Source organism: Lontra canadensis, unplaced genomic scaffold, assembly GCF_010015895.1.
Source record: "Lontra canadensis isolate GAN:19392208 unplaced genomic scaffold, GSC_riverotter_1.0 scaffold139, whole genome shotgun sequence".
Taxonomy (NCBI): domain Eukaryota; kingdom Metazoa; phylum Chordata; class Mammalia; order Carnivora; family Mustelidae; genus Lontra; species Lontra canadensis.
The window spans coordinates 2740755-2752672 of NW_022631133.1; the positions used below are offsets into that span (position 1 = coordinate 2740755).

Here is an 11918-nt window from a genome sequence, read left to right on the forward strand (position 1 = left end):
CATGATGCCCTTTCTGGAGCTCCAAAGCCTTATACTGCTAGAAGAAGGTAAACAAAGCCTGTCTTTCTAAGAGCGTGGTCAGGCACCCATTGCAGATGGGAGAAAGTAACAAAAAAATTCTCTATTCCAGGGAGAGGATCGGGGTACATCCCAGACTCAATCTACAAATCGGATCAGGATTGGATCACACAAAAGGCTCACTGAGAGTTAGATACATGAGGCCTACCTAAGACAGAGGTTTAATCAGAATAACGGAGAACACCTCTTCCTATTCCTTCACAAGAGGCTAAAAAGTGTTCATTAATAACAGTCTGTTGCTGGGAAAGGAACAGCATCATAAAGAGAAATCCTCTCTCAAGTGTAGTGCGAAGGAAATACCTAAAACTGAAGATGTATGAAATATCAAAAAAAAAAAATGAAAAGAAAAAAATAGTGATGTCAACCAAGTGGTGAAGTAAAGATTTCCAAAAATGCTCGTCTCCATAAAACTAACAAGAAAATTGGCAAAAAATGTCAGAACCAACTTCTTCAAAACTGGAAGTTAATTAACCAAAGGCTTGCAACAAACCATGGATGTTAAATTTTAAAAAATATAGCTAAATCTTGGTAAGAACAGAAGTCTTCATGGTATTTTAACAATAAGGGGGGGAGGAAATGAAGATTCAGCAGACCCTGGTCAAGTTTCCATATTAAGTTTAAAAGAAATCTTGCAGGGACGTTGAGAGAACGAGAAGGAAGGAGAGAAAATGGCGTCCACGGATTACAGTACATACAGCCAAGCTGCAGCCCAGCAGGGCTACAGTGCATACACCGCCCAACCCACTCAAGGATATGCACAGACCACCCAGGCATATGGGCAACAAAGTTATGGAACCTATGGACAGCCCACTGTTGTCAGCTATACCCAAGCTCAGACCACTGCTACCTATGGGCAGACCGCCTATGCAACTTCTTATGGACAGCCTCCTGCTGGTTATACTACTCCAACTGCCCCCCAGGCATACAGCCAGCCTGTCCAGGGGTATGGCACTGGTGCTTATGATACCACCACTGCTACGGTCACTACCACCCAAGCCTCCTATGCAGCTCAGTCTGCTTATGGCACTCAACCTGCTTACCCAGCCTATGGGCAGCAGCCGGCAGCCACCGCACCTGCAAGACCGCAGGATGGTAACAAACCCGCTGAGACTAGTCAACCTCAATCTAGCACAGGGGGTTACAACCAGCCCAGCCTAGGATATGGACAGAGTAACTACAGTTATCCCCAGGTACCTGGGAGCTACCCCATGCAGCCAGTCACGGCACCACCATCTTATCCTCCTACCAGCTACTCCTCTACACAGCCGACTAGTTATGATCAGAGCAGTTACTCTCAGCAGAACCCCTATGGGCAGCCGAGCAGCTATGGACAGCAGAGTAGCTATGGTCAACAAAGCAGCTATGGGCAGCAGCCGCCCACTAGTTATCCCCCCCAAACTGGATCCTACAGCCAGGCTCCAAGTCAATATAGCCAACAGAGCAGCAGCTACAGGCAACAGAGTTCATTCCGACAGGACCACCCCAGTAGCATGGGTGTTTATGGGCAGGAGTCTGGAGGATTTTCCGGACCAGGAGAAAACCGGAGCATGAGTGGCCCTGATAACCGGGGCAGGGGAAGAGGGGGATTTGATCGTGGAGGCATGAGCAGAGGTGGGCGGGGAGGAGGACGCGGTGGAATGGGCAGCGCTGGAGAGCGAGGTGCCTTCAATAAGCCTGGTGGACCCATGGATGAAGGACCAGATCTTGATCTAGGCCCACCTGTAGATCCAGATGAAGACTCTGACAACAGTGCAATTTATGTGCAAGGCTTAAATGACAATGTGACTTTAGATGATCTGGCTGACTTTTTTAAGCAGTGTGGAGTTGTTACGATGAACAAGAGAACCGGACAACCCATGATCCATATCTACTTGGACAAGGAAACAGGAAAGCCCAAAGGTGATGCTACAGTGTCCTATGAAGACCCACCAACTGCCAAGGCCGCTGTGGAGTGGTTTGATGGGAAAGATTTTCAAGGGAGCAAACTTAAGGTGTCTCTTGCTCGGAAGAAGCCTCCAATGAACAGCCTGCGGGGTGGCATGCCGCCTCGTGAGGGCAGAGGGATGCCGCCGCCCCTCCGTGCAGGTCCAGGGGGCCCAGGAGGTCCTGGGGGCCCCATGGGTCGCATGGGAGGCCGTGGAGGAGACAGAGGTGGCTTTCCCCCAAGAGGGCCCCGGGGTTCCCGAGGGAACCCATCCGGAGGAGGAAATGTCCAACACCGAGCTGGAGACTGGCAGTGCCCCAATCCGGGTTGTGGAAACCAGAACTTTGCCTGGAGAACAGAATGCAACCAGTGTAAGGCCCCGAAGCCTGAAGGCTTCCTTCCACCACCCTTTCCACCTCCTGGCGGTGACCGTGGCAGAGGTGGCCCTGGTGGAATGCGGGGCGGAAGAGGCGGCCTCATGGACCGCGGTGGTCCCGGTGGGATGTTCAGAGGTGGCCGTGGTGGAGACAGAGGGGGCTTCCGTGGTGGCCGGGGCATGGACCGGGGCGGCTTTGGTGGAGGAAGACGGGGTGGCCCCGGCGGACCCCCTGGACCTTTGATGGAACAGATGGGAGGAAGAAGAGGCGGGCGCGGAGGACCTGGAAAAATGGATAAAGGCGAGCACCGTCAGGAACGCAGAGACCGGCCCTACTAGACGCAGAGACCCCGCAGAGCTGCATTGACTACCAGATTTATTTTTTAAACCAGAAAATGTTTTAAATTTATAATTCCATATTTATAATGTTGGCCACAACATTATGATTATTCCTTGTCTGTACTTTAGTATTTTTCACCATTTGTGAAGAAACATTAAAACAAGTTAAATGGTAAAAAAAAAAAAAAAAAAAAAAAAAAGAAATCTTGCAAGAATTCAGAAAAAAACAATTAGTAGCTCACCCAGGAAGAATGAAGAAAAGAATGAAGAAAAAGGACCTGAAGGAAAAGGACCTGAAGGAGAAGGAGGAGAAGGATTAGGAGAAAGAGAAGGAAGAGAAAAAAATCAGTGTCAACAGAATAGAAGAAAAAAAATATATGATGGTTAATTTTATGTCCCAGTTTGGCCAGACCATGATCCTCAGACATTTGGTCAAACATTATTCTGGATGTTTCCATTAAAGTGTTTTTTGGACGAGATTAACATTCAAATTGATAGACTTCAAATAAAGCAGATTATGCTCCATAATGTGTGTGGGCCTTGTCCAATCAGTTGAAGACCTTGATAGACCAAAGACCAACCATCCCTAAATAAGAGGGAATTCTGCCAGCCAACTTCCTTTAAACTCATACTCTATTTCCTAAGTGTCCAGCTGCAGGCCTACTCTCAGCTTTTGGACTCACCAAGCCCCACAATTTCAGGAGCCAATTTCTTATAATAAATGTCTTTCTCCCTCTCTCTCTGTCTCCACAAACACACACACACTAACACACACACATAAATCTCTATACATAGTATGTACGTGTGTATATATATGTATATTTAGTTCTGCTTCTCATGAGAATCCCAATATATGACTCAAGAATAATTTTGCCCAGAGAGGGTATCACAATAATCCCAGTATTCAAGAAATTAGGAATTATTATACTCATGGACCTTATTAAAAACTTAGTTGGAAAATTAATACAGCCACCCACATATTAAATGTAAATAAAATACTAACAATTGAGTGTGTCATAATATATAAAAATTGATCATGAAAATAAGATCTAAAGAAACATAAGATTTGGTATAAATGACTTGGTAGCTAGAAATGTATTATAATCATTATAATTCATAAAAGAAAACTACACAATAGATAAACAATAAGTTGTTAGTAGTAGGTTAAAAAATATCTCAGAAAAAAAATTACTTTAAAAATAGCCATTAATGGGGCACCTGAGTGGCTCAGTGGGTTAAGCCTCTGCCTTCGGCTCAGGTCATGATCTCAGGGTCCTGGGATCGAACCCCACATCGGGCTCTCTGCTCAGCGGGGAGCCTGCTTCCCCCTTTCTCTCTGCCTGCCTCTCTGCCTACTTGTGATCTCTGTCTGTCAAATAAATAAATAAAATCTTAAAAAAAATGGCTATTAATGGAGAGAATGGGAGTTGGTTGGATATAAAGTTTCTACTGTTTCTCTTTCAGAGGAAAAATCAAAAGGTACCATTAAATTTTTTTATTTTAAACTGAGAATTATAGACTATCATTTAAAGATGTGAAGGCAATAGCTAATCTAAAACAACATTATATTCAAAGTTTTCCAGAGGATCGTAGGGGAAGAGAGGGAAAGATAAAACAAGACTAAATCAGAGAGGAAGACAAACTACAGGAGACTCTTAACCATAGGAAACAAACTGAAGGTTGCTGAGGATGGGGGGATGGGGTAACTGGGTGATGGGCATTAAGAAAGAAAAGAAAAAACAACAGAAAAACAAAAAAAATTTAAATAACAAACAGGGTTTTGGGGGAGGTGGGGGGTGGGGTGAGCCTGATGGTGGGTATTAAGGAGGGCACGTATTGCATGGAGCACTGGGTGTGGTACATAAACAATGAATTTTGGAACACTGAAAAAAAATTAAATTAACTTAACAGATTGAGCCTTCCAGGTGCCTGTAGAGCAGGTTTAATTTCACTGAAAAAGGAGATGGAAGTACAGAGAGTTCCTATATACCCTTCACGCCTCCATTTATGTAGTTTCCCACTATTAGTATCTTGCATTAGAGAGATAGAGCTGTTAAAAGGATGAGCCAATACTGTTACATTACTACTAAAGTTCTTAATTTACCTTAAAAAAATAAATTTAAAAAAACCAGAAAAACAGACCAAAACAAAACAAAAAAAAAAAAAACCCCAAAGTTTTAAGAAAATGCTTTATGAAGCTGTGGGTCAATAATTTTATTGAGAATTTGGTAATACCTTCTTGACACTTTAATTTTCAAGGCGCTTTAAATACTTTTAGAAAGTAGGCAAGTTAAAATGAATGTTACAGTAGTTTGTGGTAGAGTGCATTCTGTTCCTGGGTCTATGCCAGATTTACCTTCACTTGAAAGCAGCAGGTTGGCTCTGGGGCCAAAGAAGGAATCACATCTAGGTATAAAGTTCTGACTGCACCTGTATCTTACTTATGATTACTGAGCAGGCTCACCGTTTCTTTCCTTCTTTCGCTTCCTCCCTCCTTCCTTCCTTCCTTCCTTCCTTCCTTGGTTCCTTTCTTTCTTTCTTTCTCTCTATCTTTCTTTGGGACTTAACTCAAAGAGGGGCTCGAACTTAACAAGATCGAGAGTCACATGCTCTACTGACTAAACCAGCCAGGCCTCCCTGGTTCTTACATTTTTCAACCTTGTCCTTAATTTTCCCCCAATTTTCCCTCTTTTTGTGTCATCTACATAATCTCTCCTTGGTGCCTTGGTTTATTTTTCTGTCCATTCTTCGTTCTTTCTCCTCCTGTTTCTCTTCTGCTGTTATCTTCCTTCCTCCTCTCTTTCATGTATAACTGTGCTTCTCATACAGCATATTGGGATATATCATGGCTTTTACCCTAGCGGTGTGGAACTCACTTCTATATAACACCACTTCTCAAATATTCATTAACAAGGAAAGTTGCTCTTTGTCGGTGTTTATAATTTCCACTGTAATATCCAACTGGGTTTATTGCGGTGTCATTTAGATGTTTCACTCTCTGCAACATTACTTAAGGGAGTGCTGTTCTCTTGTAATTATGTAGATATTTAGATCATATTTTGTTCATGTGTGTTGTAAATGATGAGAGTTAATAGCTGTAAGCTGACAAACTAGCTCTTTTCTTTCACAATAACACTTATATTTGCAGTGGTGATTTCTTTTTATATTTTAGATTTTTTTTAAATAACTATGTGCCAAGAGTAAGTTGAGCAAGAAAATTAATGTAACAGGGATACTAAAAAATTGCGCATCGTTACAAAGCATGCAGCATGCAAAATAAAACATCGTCCTTTGGATGCTGTAATACTTTTAAATATTTTAACTATAAAAGACAAAGTAGAAGATTGTGAAATCTGGGTGCTGATTCACATTATGAGCTCTGAAGGCAGAACTCCACCCTCTTCATGGGGCAGAGCTACATGCCTCCTGCACCTTCAAGGTACACAATCACTGTGTTTTATTTTGATTTTTGCTATGGAATTCCCTACTGTATTGATTTATTGAACTATTTTTATACTTATGTTTATTTGGTGTTTATAATATTCTTCAATATCTCCTTTATCTTATTTATTTTATGATGATATGTCAAAGCAGTCACATAAAATGGTATTCAAGATTCCTCTGGAAGCAGGCTCCAAAATCAGGGGAACCTGCATTCAGAATTATGATTTAGCCACTTACAAGTGAGTTGGCTTAACCTCTCTCCACCTCAGTTTCCTTATCTACATAATGGGTGTAATAAAAGTTGCCTTACATGACGGTGGTTAAGAAAGGAAGAAAATAATGTAACTATTCTAGCTCAATGCTTGGCATATAAATGACATCCCATAAATGATAATGCTTTTACTTAATTTTGGCTGGAAAATCAATGGACTGCTGATGTTAGACTTATTTCTGGAACCCTTTTTTTCCTGATTGATAATCTATATGTTAATCTATTGGCCAAGACCACACTGTCTTGATTATTGCAGATGATGAATCAAGATTCATTTCCATATGAATTTTAGGATGAGGTTGTCGACTTCTACTTTGGTATTTTTTAAAAGATTTTTAAAAGATTTACAAAAAAATTCAGTTCTATCAGGTGTCAATCTTTAGTGAGATATAAATACTGCCAAAGTCAAACATACATTTTTCTTTTCTAACTTGATCTGCTGAGGAATGATGATAAGACCTCTGGGTGATGAACTAATTCACAAAAGATTGATTGATAATCTAGTTGTGCATTTTACTCAAATTCTACTCCTTCAGTTCTAGTATGAAAGGTCATTCAGTAGCCTCCTCACTCTAGCCAATGTTACATTTTCCTCAGTTCTTTCTTCCATGTAGCATTTGAAATCAAATTTGGAAATGTGAAAACATTAACCTAGAGAAAATGACAATGGAGTTTTTATTAATTGTTTTCATATACAAAAATTTATACAGTACATCTTTTAAGATTTTATTTATTTATTTGACAGAGATTGAGGTGAGAGAGAGAGTACTAGCAAGGCGGAAGGTCAGAGAGAGAAACAGACTTCCCACTGAGGGAACCTAATACTGGGCTTGATCCAAGGACCCCAGAATCATGACCTGAGCTGCAGGCAGACGGTTAACCCACTGAACCACCTTGCACCCCTATACAGTATATTTTGTACAAAAATTTATTATTCAAAAATTTTTCTTATATCCTTAGTACTTTCCCGTAATTTTCTATCTTTTAAAAATGATACCAAAGAGTTTTAGGGGACTTTGGAGAAATGTATAAAGAGGTCAAGCTTGCATAGATTTTTACAGTTACTCATTGTTAATGACTTTCATGGTTGAGTTAACTGAATTTGATTCACCCTCATCTACCACCTCAGAAATGCTTCACTGATCTTAGAATTGACATATATTTCCTACATGATTATGTCCTTGATATATTCAGCATATAGTGGACATTAAAACAATTTCAGAGGAATGCATTGCCAACCAATATACAGAACTCATGATCTATTTCAACTTTTTAAAGCAAGTTATTAAGATGTTTCTAATGTTCTCACCTGACCTTAATTACTGACAGTTTCATTTTGTTTACTACTTTCGTTGTTGCAGACTGCTTTTCACTTTGATTACCCTAGGATATCAGTCATTTCCAATACATTACGCTGGGACTGTGCGTCTTTGATACATACATAGCTTCTTGATACTATGGCAGGTGATTTTTTCCCCCAGAATAGTTTGGGTTTCCATTACCGTGAAGATTACTTTTCTTAATTAAAGTGGGTAGGTTTATAAATTGGAGCTGAAAGCATTTGGCTCTTCCATGAAACTCGCCATTCATTACTTGAAGTGTTCTCTCTCACATTCACACTACCATTAACCAGAGGGCAAAAATGCTTCTGATTAAGACAAGCTGTATTTAGATAGTTAATTCTATGAAATGTAATAGGTTACTCACTATTCCCTCAATGTTTGCTGAATAAAAATGATGAGTAATAGACACAAAATATAAAAATGGGGGTTAGTCATCATGAAGAATATATTTCCAAGTGAGCCTATGGTTTTCATGGTAGTGGATAATGTTAAGTGTTTATGTTATTTAAGTTTAATTTTAAGGAATAAGCTGATTAATTTTATACTTTTTATACAGTTAATTGAATTGATGTTAATTGGGAAAAAATCAATAAAATGTGATAGGATTTTAGAAAAATGAAGGTTTTTAGAGACATCTAGGGGCGCCTGGGTGGCTCAGTCGGTTGAGCATCTGCCTTTGGGTTGAGTCATGTACCTGGGGTCCTGGGATTGAGCCCGACATATCGAGCCCCATGTCAGGCTTCTTGCTTGGTGGGGAGCCTGCTTCTCTCTCTCCCTCTGCCTGCAGCTCCCCTTGCTTGTGCTTGTGCTCTTTCTCTCTCTCTCTCTCTCTCTCTCTCTCTGTAAAATAAATAAATAAAATATGTAAAAAAGAAAAAGACATCTAGTCCATGGTACCAATACCTAGATTCATTTCTTCCTTTATACTCACAATTGAAGTCATTAATCAATATCTGTACTTTCCTTGGGAACCTGAACTTCCTTCTGAACAAAAACTGTAGAGGGCTCTATTCGTAGCTCAGAGTTGTCACTTGAGATCACAAATATTGGCCACAATTTATCTTATTCCAAACCTTTTTTTATAGATGAAGAAACTGAGTAAAAGAAGTAAATTGATTTGCTTAAGTTCATAAACCGTTATTACCAAAGATAAAACAAGAACTCAAGTTGCTTTCTTACCACTACAGAATTCTTTGTACCTCCCCAAACTGACCTCCACCCCATTCCTTCCTCTGTATTAACTCTATTGCCAATCACACAAACGCAGACACACTTGCAAAGTCAGAGACAGACAGACACACACACACATACACACACACAGGGCTGAGGTGAATAACAATTTAAACTTTAAACAATTGTGAAAGTTTCCTAATATTTAATATGAGACACATTTAAGGTTTGCACAACACTATTGGATGATTGCATTTTCTGGAAAAATGGTCAAATTCAATAATGTATTCTGCAAAAGGAGAATTTCTTTGTAGTTCAGTTTATACTGCACCCTATATAATTACTAAACATCACATGAAACAATTGTTAAGCATCACCTGTATTATAAATATTTCACCTCCAATTATGTATTTCCAGATTTTTGTGCTTGTTTGATTGGTCCCCCACCACGACATAACTGGCAGATTTCTACAAATGTTGTATATATATATATATGGTGGATGTGTGTCATCTTGAAATAAAAGAATAAATAATACAGTCTTAAATTTCATTTTTATTTTTAATTTATGACTAACATACAATAACATTTGCCCCTATAAAGTGTATAATTTAATGCTTTTTACTATGTTTATAAAGTTTTCTTACCATCACCATTTCCTAATTCCAAAACATTTCCGTAACTCCCAAAAGAAAACCAGTATGCATTGTTGTCATTCTCCACTCTCCCTTTGCCCTGGTCTCTGCTAACTACTAATCTATTTTCAGTTTTGATATATTTACCTATTCTGTAGGTTTTATATACATGGAATCACATACAGTGTGGCCTTTTGTATCTGGCTTCTTTAAATTAGCATCATGCTTGTGCTATCTCTTACAATTTCCTTTTCTAGTTTTATGATTTGTTTATTATTTTCATAATTTTTACTTTTTATCATTTAAAAGAAAGTATTTTACACAATAATATATGCTTTTATATTTACAGTTATCTCACATTATAGATGTTATGGTTTTATCCATATAGTGTGTGATACTAAGAAAAGAGTAGAAAACTAAATGCAAAATAGAAAAATGAGACATAGAAAAAAATTCAAATTTTTATTTGTTCTCTGTAATGAAAGCTATTTATTTATTTATTTTTAATTTTTTATTTTATTTTATTTATTTTTTTTAAAGATTTTATTTATTTATTTGACAGACAGAGATCACAAGTAGGCAGAGAGGCAGAGAGAGAGGAGGAAGCAGGCTCCCTGCTGAGCAGAGAGCCCGACGACGCGGGGCTTGATCCCAAGACCCTGGGATCATGACCTGAGCCAAAAGCAGAGGCTTTAACCCACTGAGCCACCCAGGCGCCCCAATGTAATGAAGGCTATTTATACACATATATATTATTATATGTCAATATATATAAAAGATATAGTGATCTATAGCTATCATAGATATAAAATATATAGAGAATATTATGTGTGCAGGTATATATACATATATATATACACACACACATACATATTACATAGAAGAGTTTTCTTTTAATTAATTGAATTAGATTAGGGTATCAAGTCACTTCTTATCAAAAGATAGTCTCGGTTTCTATAATTTTTTTCCATAGAATTGTAAATAGGCATTAAATAATCTATATATTTGGAGGAATGGTTACTAGTCATAGTAATAAATTTGAACTTTGAGAAAATAACCTAGGGTTAGAGCAGTATATGTCTTTAAAGGTTTATTTAGGGATACTTCTAGTACATACTTAAGTAAAGATCTAAAGTTCCAATGCTAATAATCCCTCATCTTTTCATAAAACTAAACATAAGTTTTATGCTCAAATTTGTATCTAAGCAGGAAGAAATAATTTCATTTTAAATAGAATCAATCTAAATTAAATTGCTCTCTCTATTTGAAAATGTTTATTGAACTATGCCCATGACACTACAAGACTATCTTAAAATCGAATCAATAAATGAAATCTTTGTATGCAAATAAGTCACAAAATAACATTTGCTTATACAACAAAAACATTATTACAAGAGTGCTGTGCAGTCCTGTATTTTAGGCTCATTGATTTGGCTCCCTGCTTGCTCTCATATACACATCTGCTGACATAAGATTTATCACCCATCTTTTAATTAAATTGTTGAAGCATGATGGAGGAGTCATGATTGCGAGAATAATGATTGCATTTTATTCTCTTATTTGGCTAATTTTAGGATAGTTTTCAAACTTTTTTGGAGCTTAAATTCTAATCGAAGCTTATTAAAGATGGTAAAAACATTAATATCTTCTGGTAATAATTCCAGAAGTATATTTTATATAATCAGCATTTTTCATAGCTCCTCCCTCTGTTACAGCTAAGTAGACTTTCAACTAATTTACTACTCATAAATTATAGAACCTTGAAGCTGTAGTAAAATCAGTGGTCATAGTGTTGTCAAAAGGTCTATATCTGCCCCCAAAAGGAATTGGATAATTGTTCTATTTTAAAATATTTTTATACATAAAAATTCTCTAATTCTTGGACTGAGTAGTCTGTTCAATAGGAAACAAGAGTCTTGGCATGTGGTTATGGCCTCTTTAACCTTTAATCTATCTAGATGGAGAAACTGGAGGTACATATGGATGAAACAATTCGGAGACTCTGCTCACTGGTGGCTTTTAAAAACTGCCACATTCTGGATGTTGTTCCTGCAGCCCCCTTCCCTACAGTATACCTAATTGGAGTCAGATAGACTCCAAAATTGTATCCTTCCAATTTACCTCTTCATCCTGCTTTTCCTTTCATCACCTCATTTTTCTGGAGTTGCATGCTATCTTCTTTGATCACATTTTAGATGAATTTAAATTCAACCAGTTCTCCCTTTTTTTGCAAGATATTATGGAAACACTGAGGGGGAGAGAAAAAAAACAAGGCATGGTCTTTGCTAATAAAGATTCTTGATTTTGTAAGTAGATAGACATGTTTAACTATCTTTAACA

At 38.2% G+C, this 11918-nt stretch overlaps 1 protein-coding gene across 1 annotated transcript; it reads left to right on the forward strand.

Moving 5' to 3' along the window:
* Positions 1–718: 718 nt before the first annotated feature.
* On the forward strand, positions 719–2766 carry LOC116858567 (RNA-binding protein EWS-like). Its single transcript, XM_032843403.1, has one exon. It carries the CDS (start codon positions 747–749, stop codon positions 2715–2717), a length of 1971 nt encoding a protein of 656 aa, XP_032699294.1. The 5' UTR covers positions 719–746; the 3' UTR covers positions 2718–2766.
* The last annotated feature ends 9152 nt before the right edge of the window (positions 2767–11918 follow it).

What these genes read in the sequence shown, in the direction of transcription:
- LOC116858567 (XM_032843403.1), top strand. Translation starts at nt 747, where the DNA reads ATGGCGTCCACGGATTACAGTACATACAGCCAAGCTGCAGCCCAGCAG.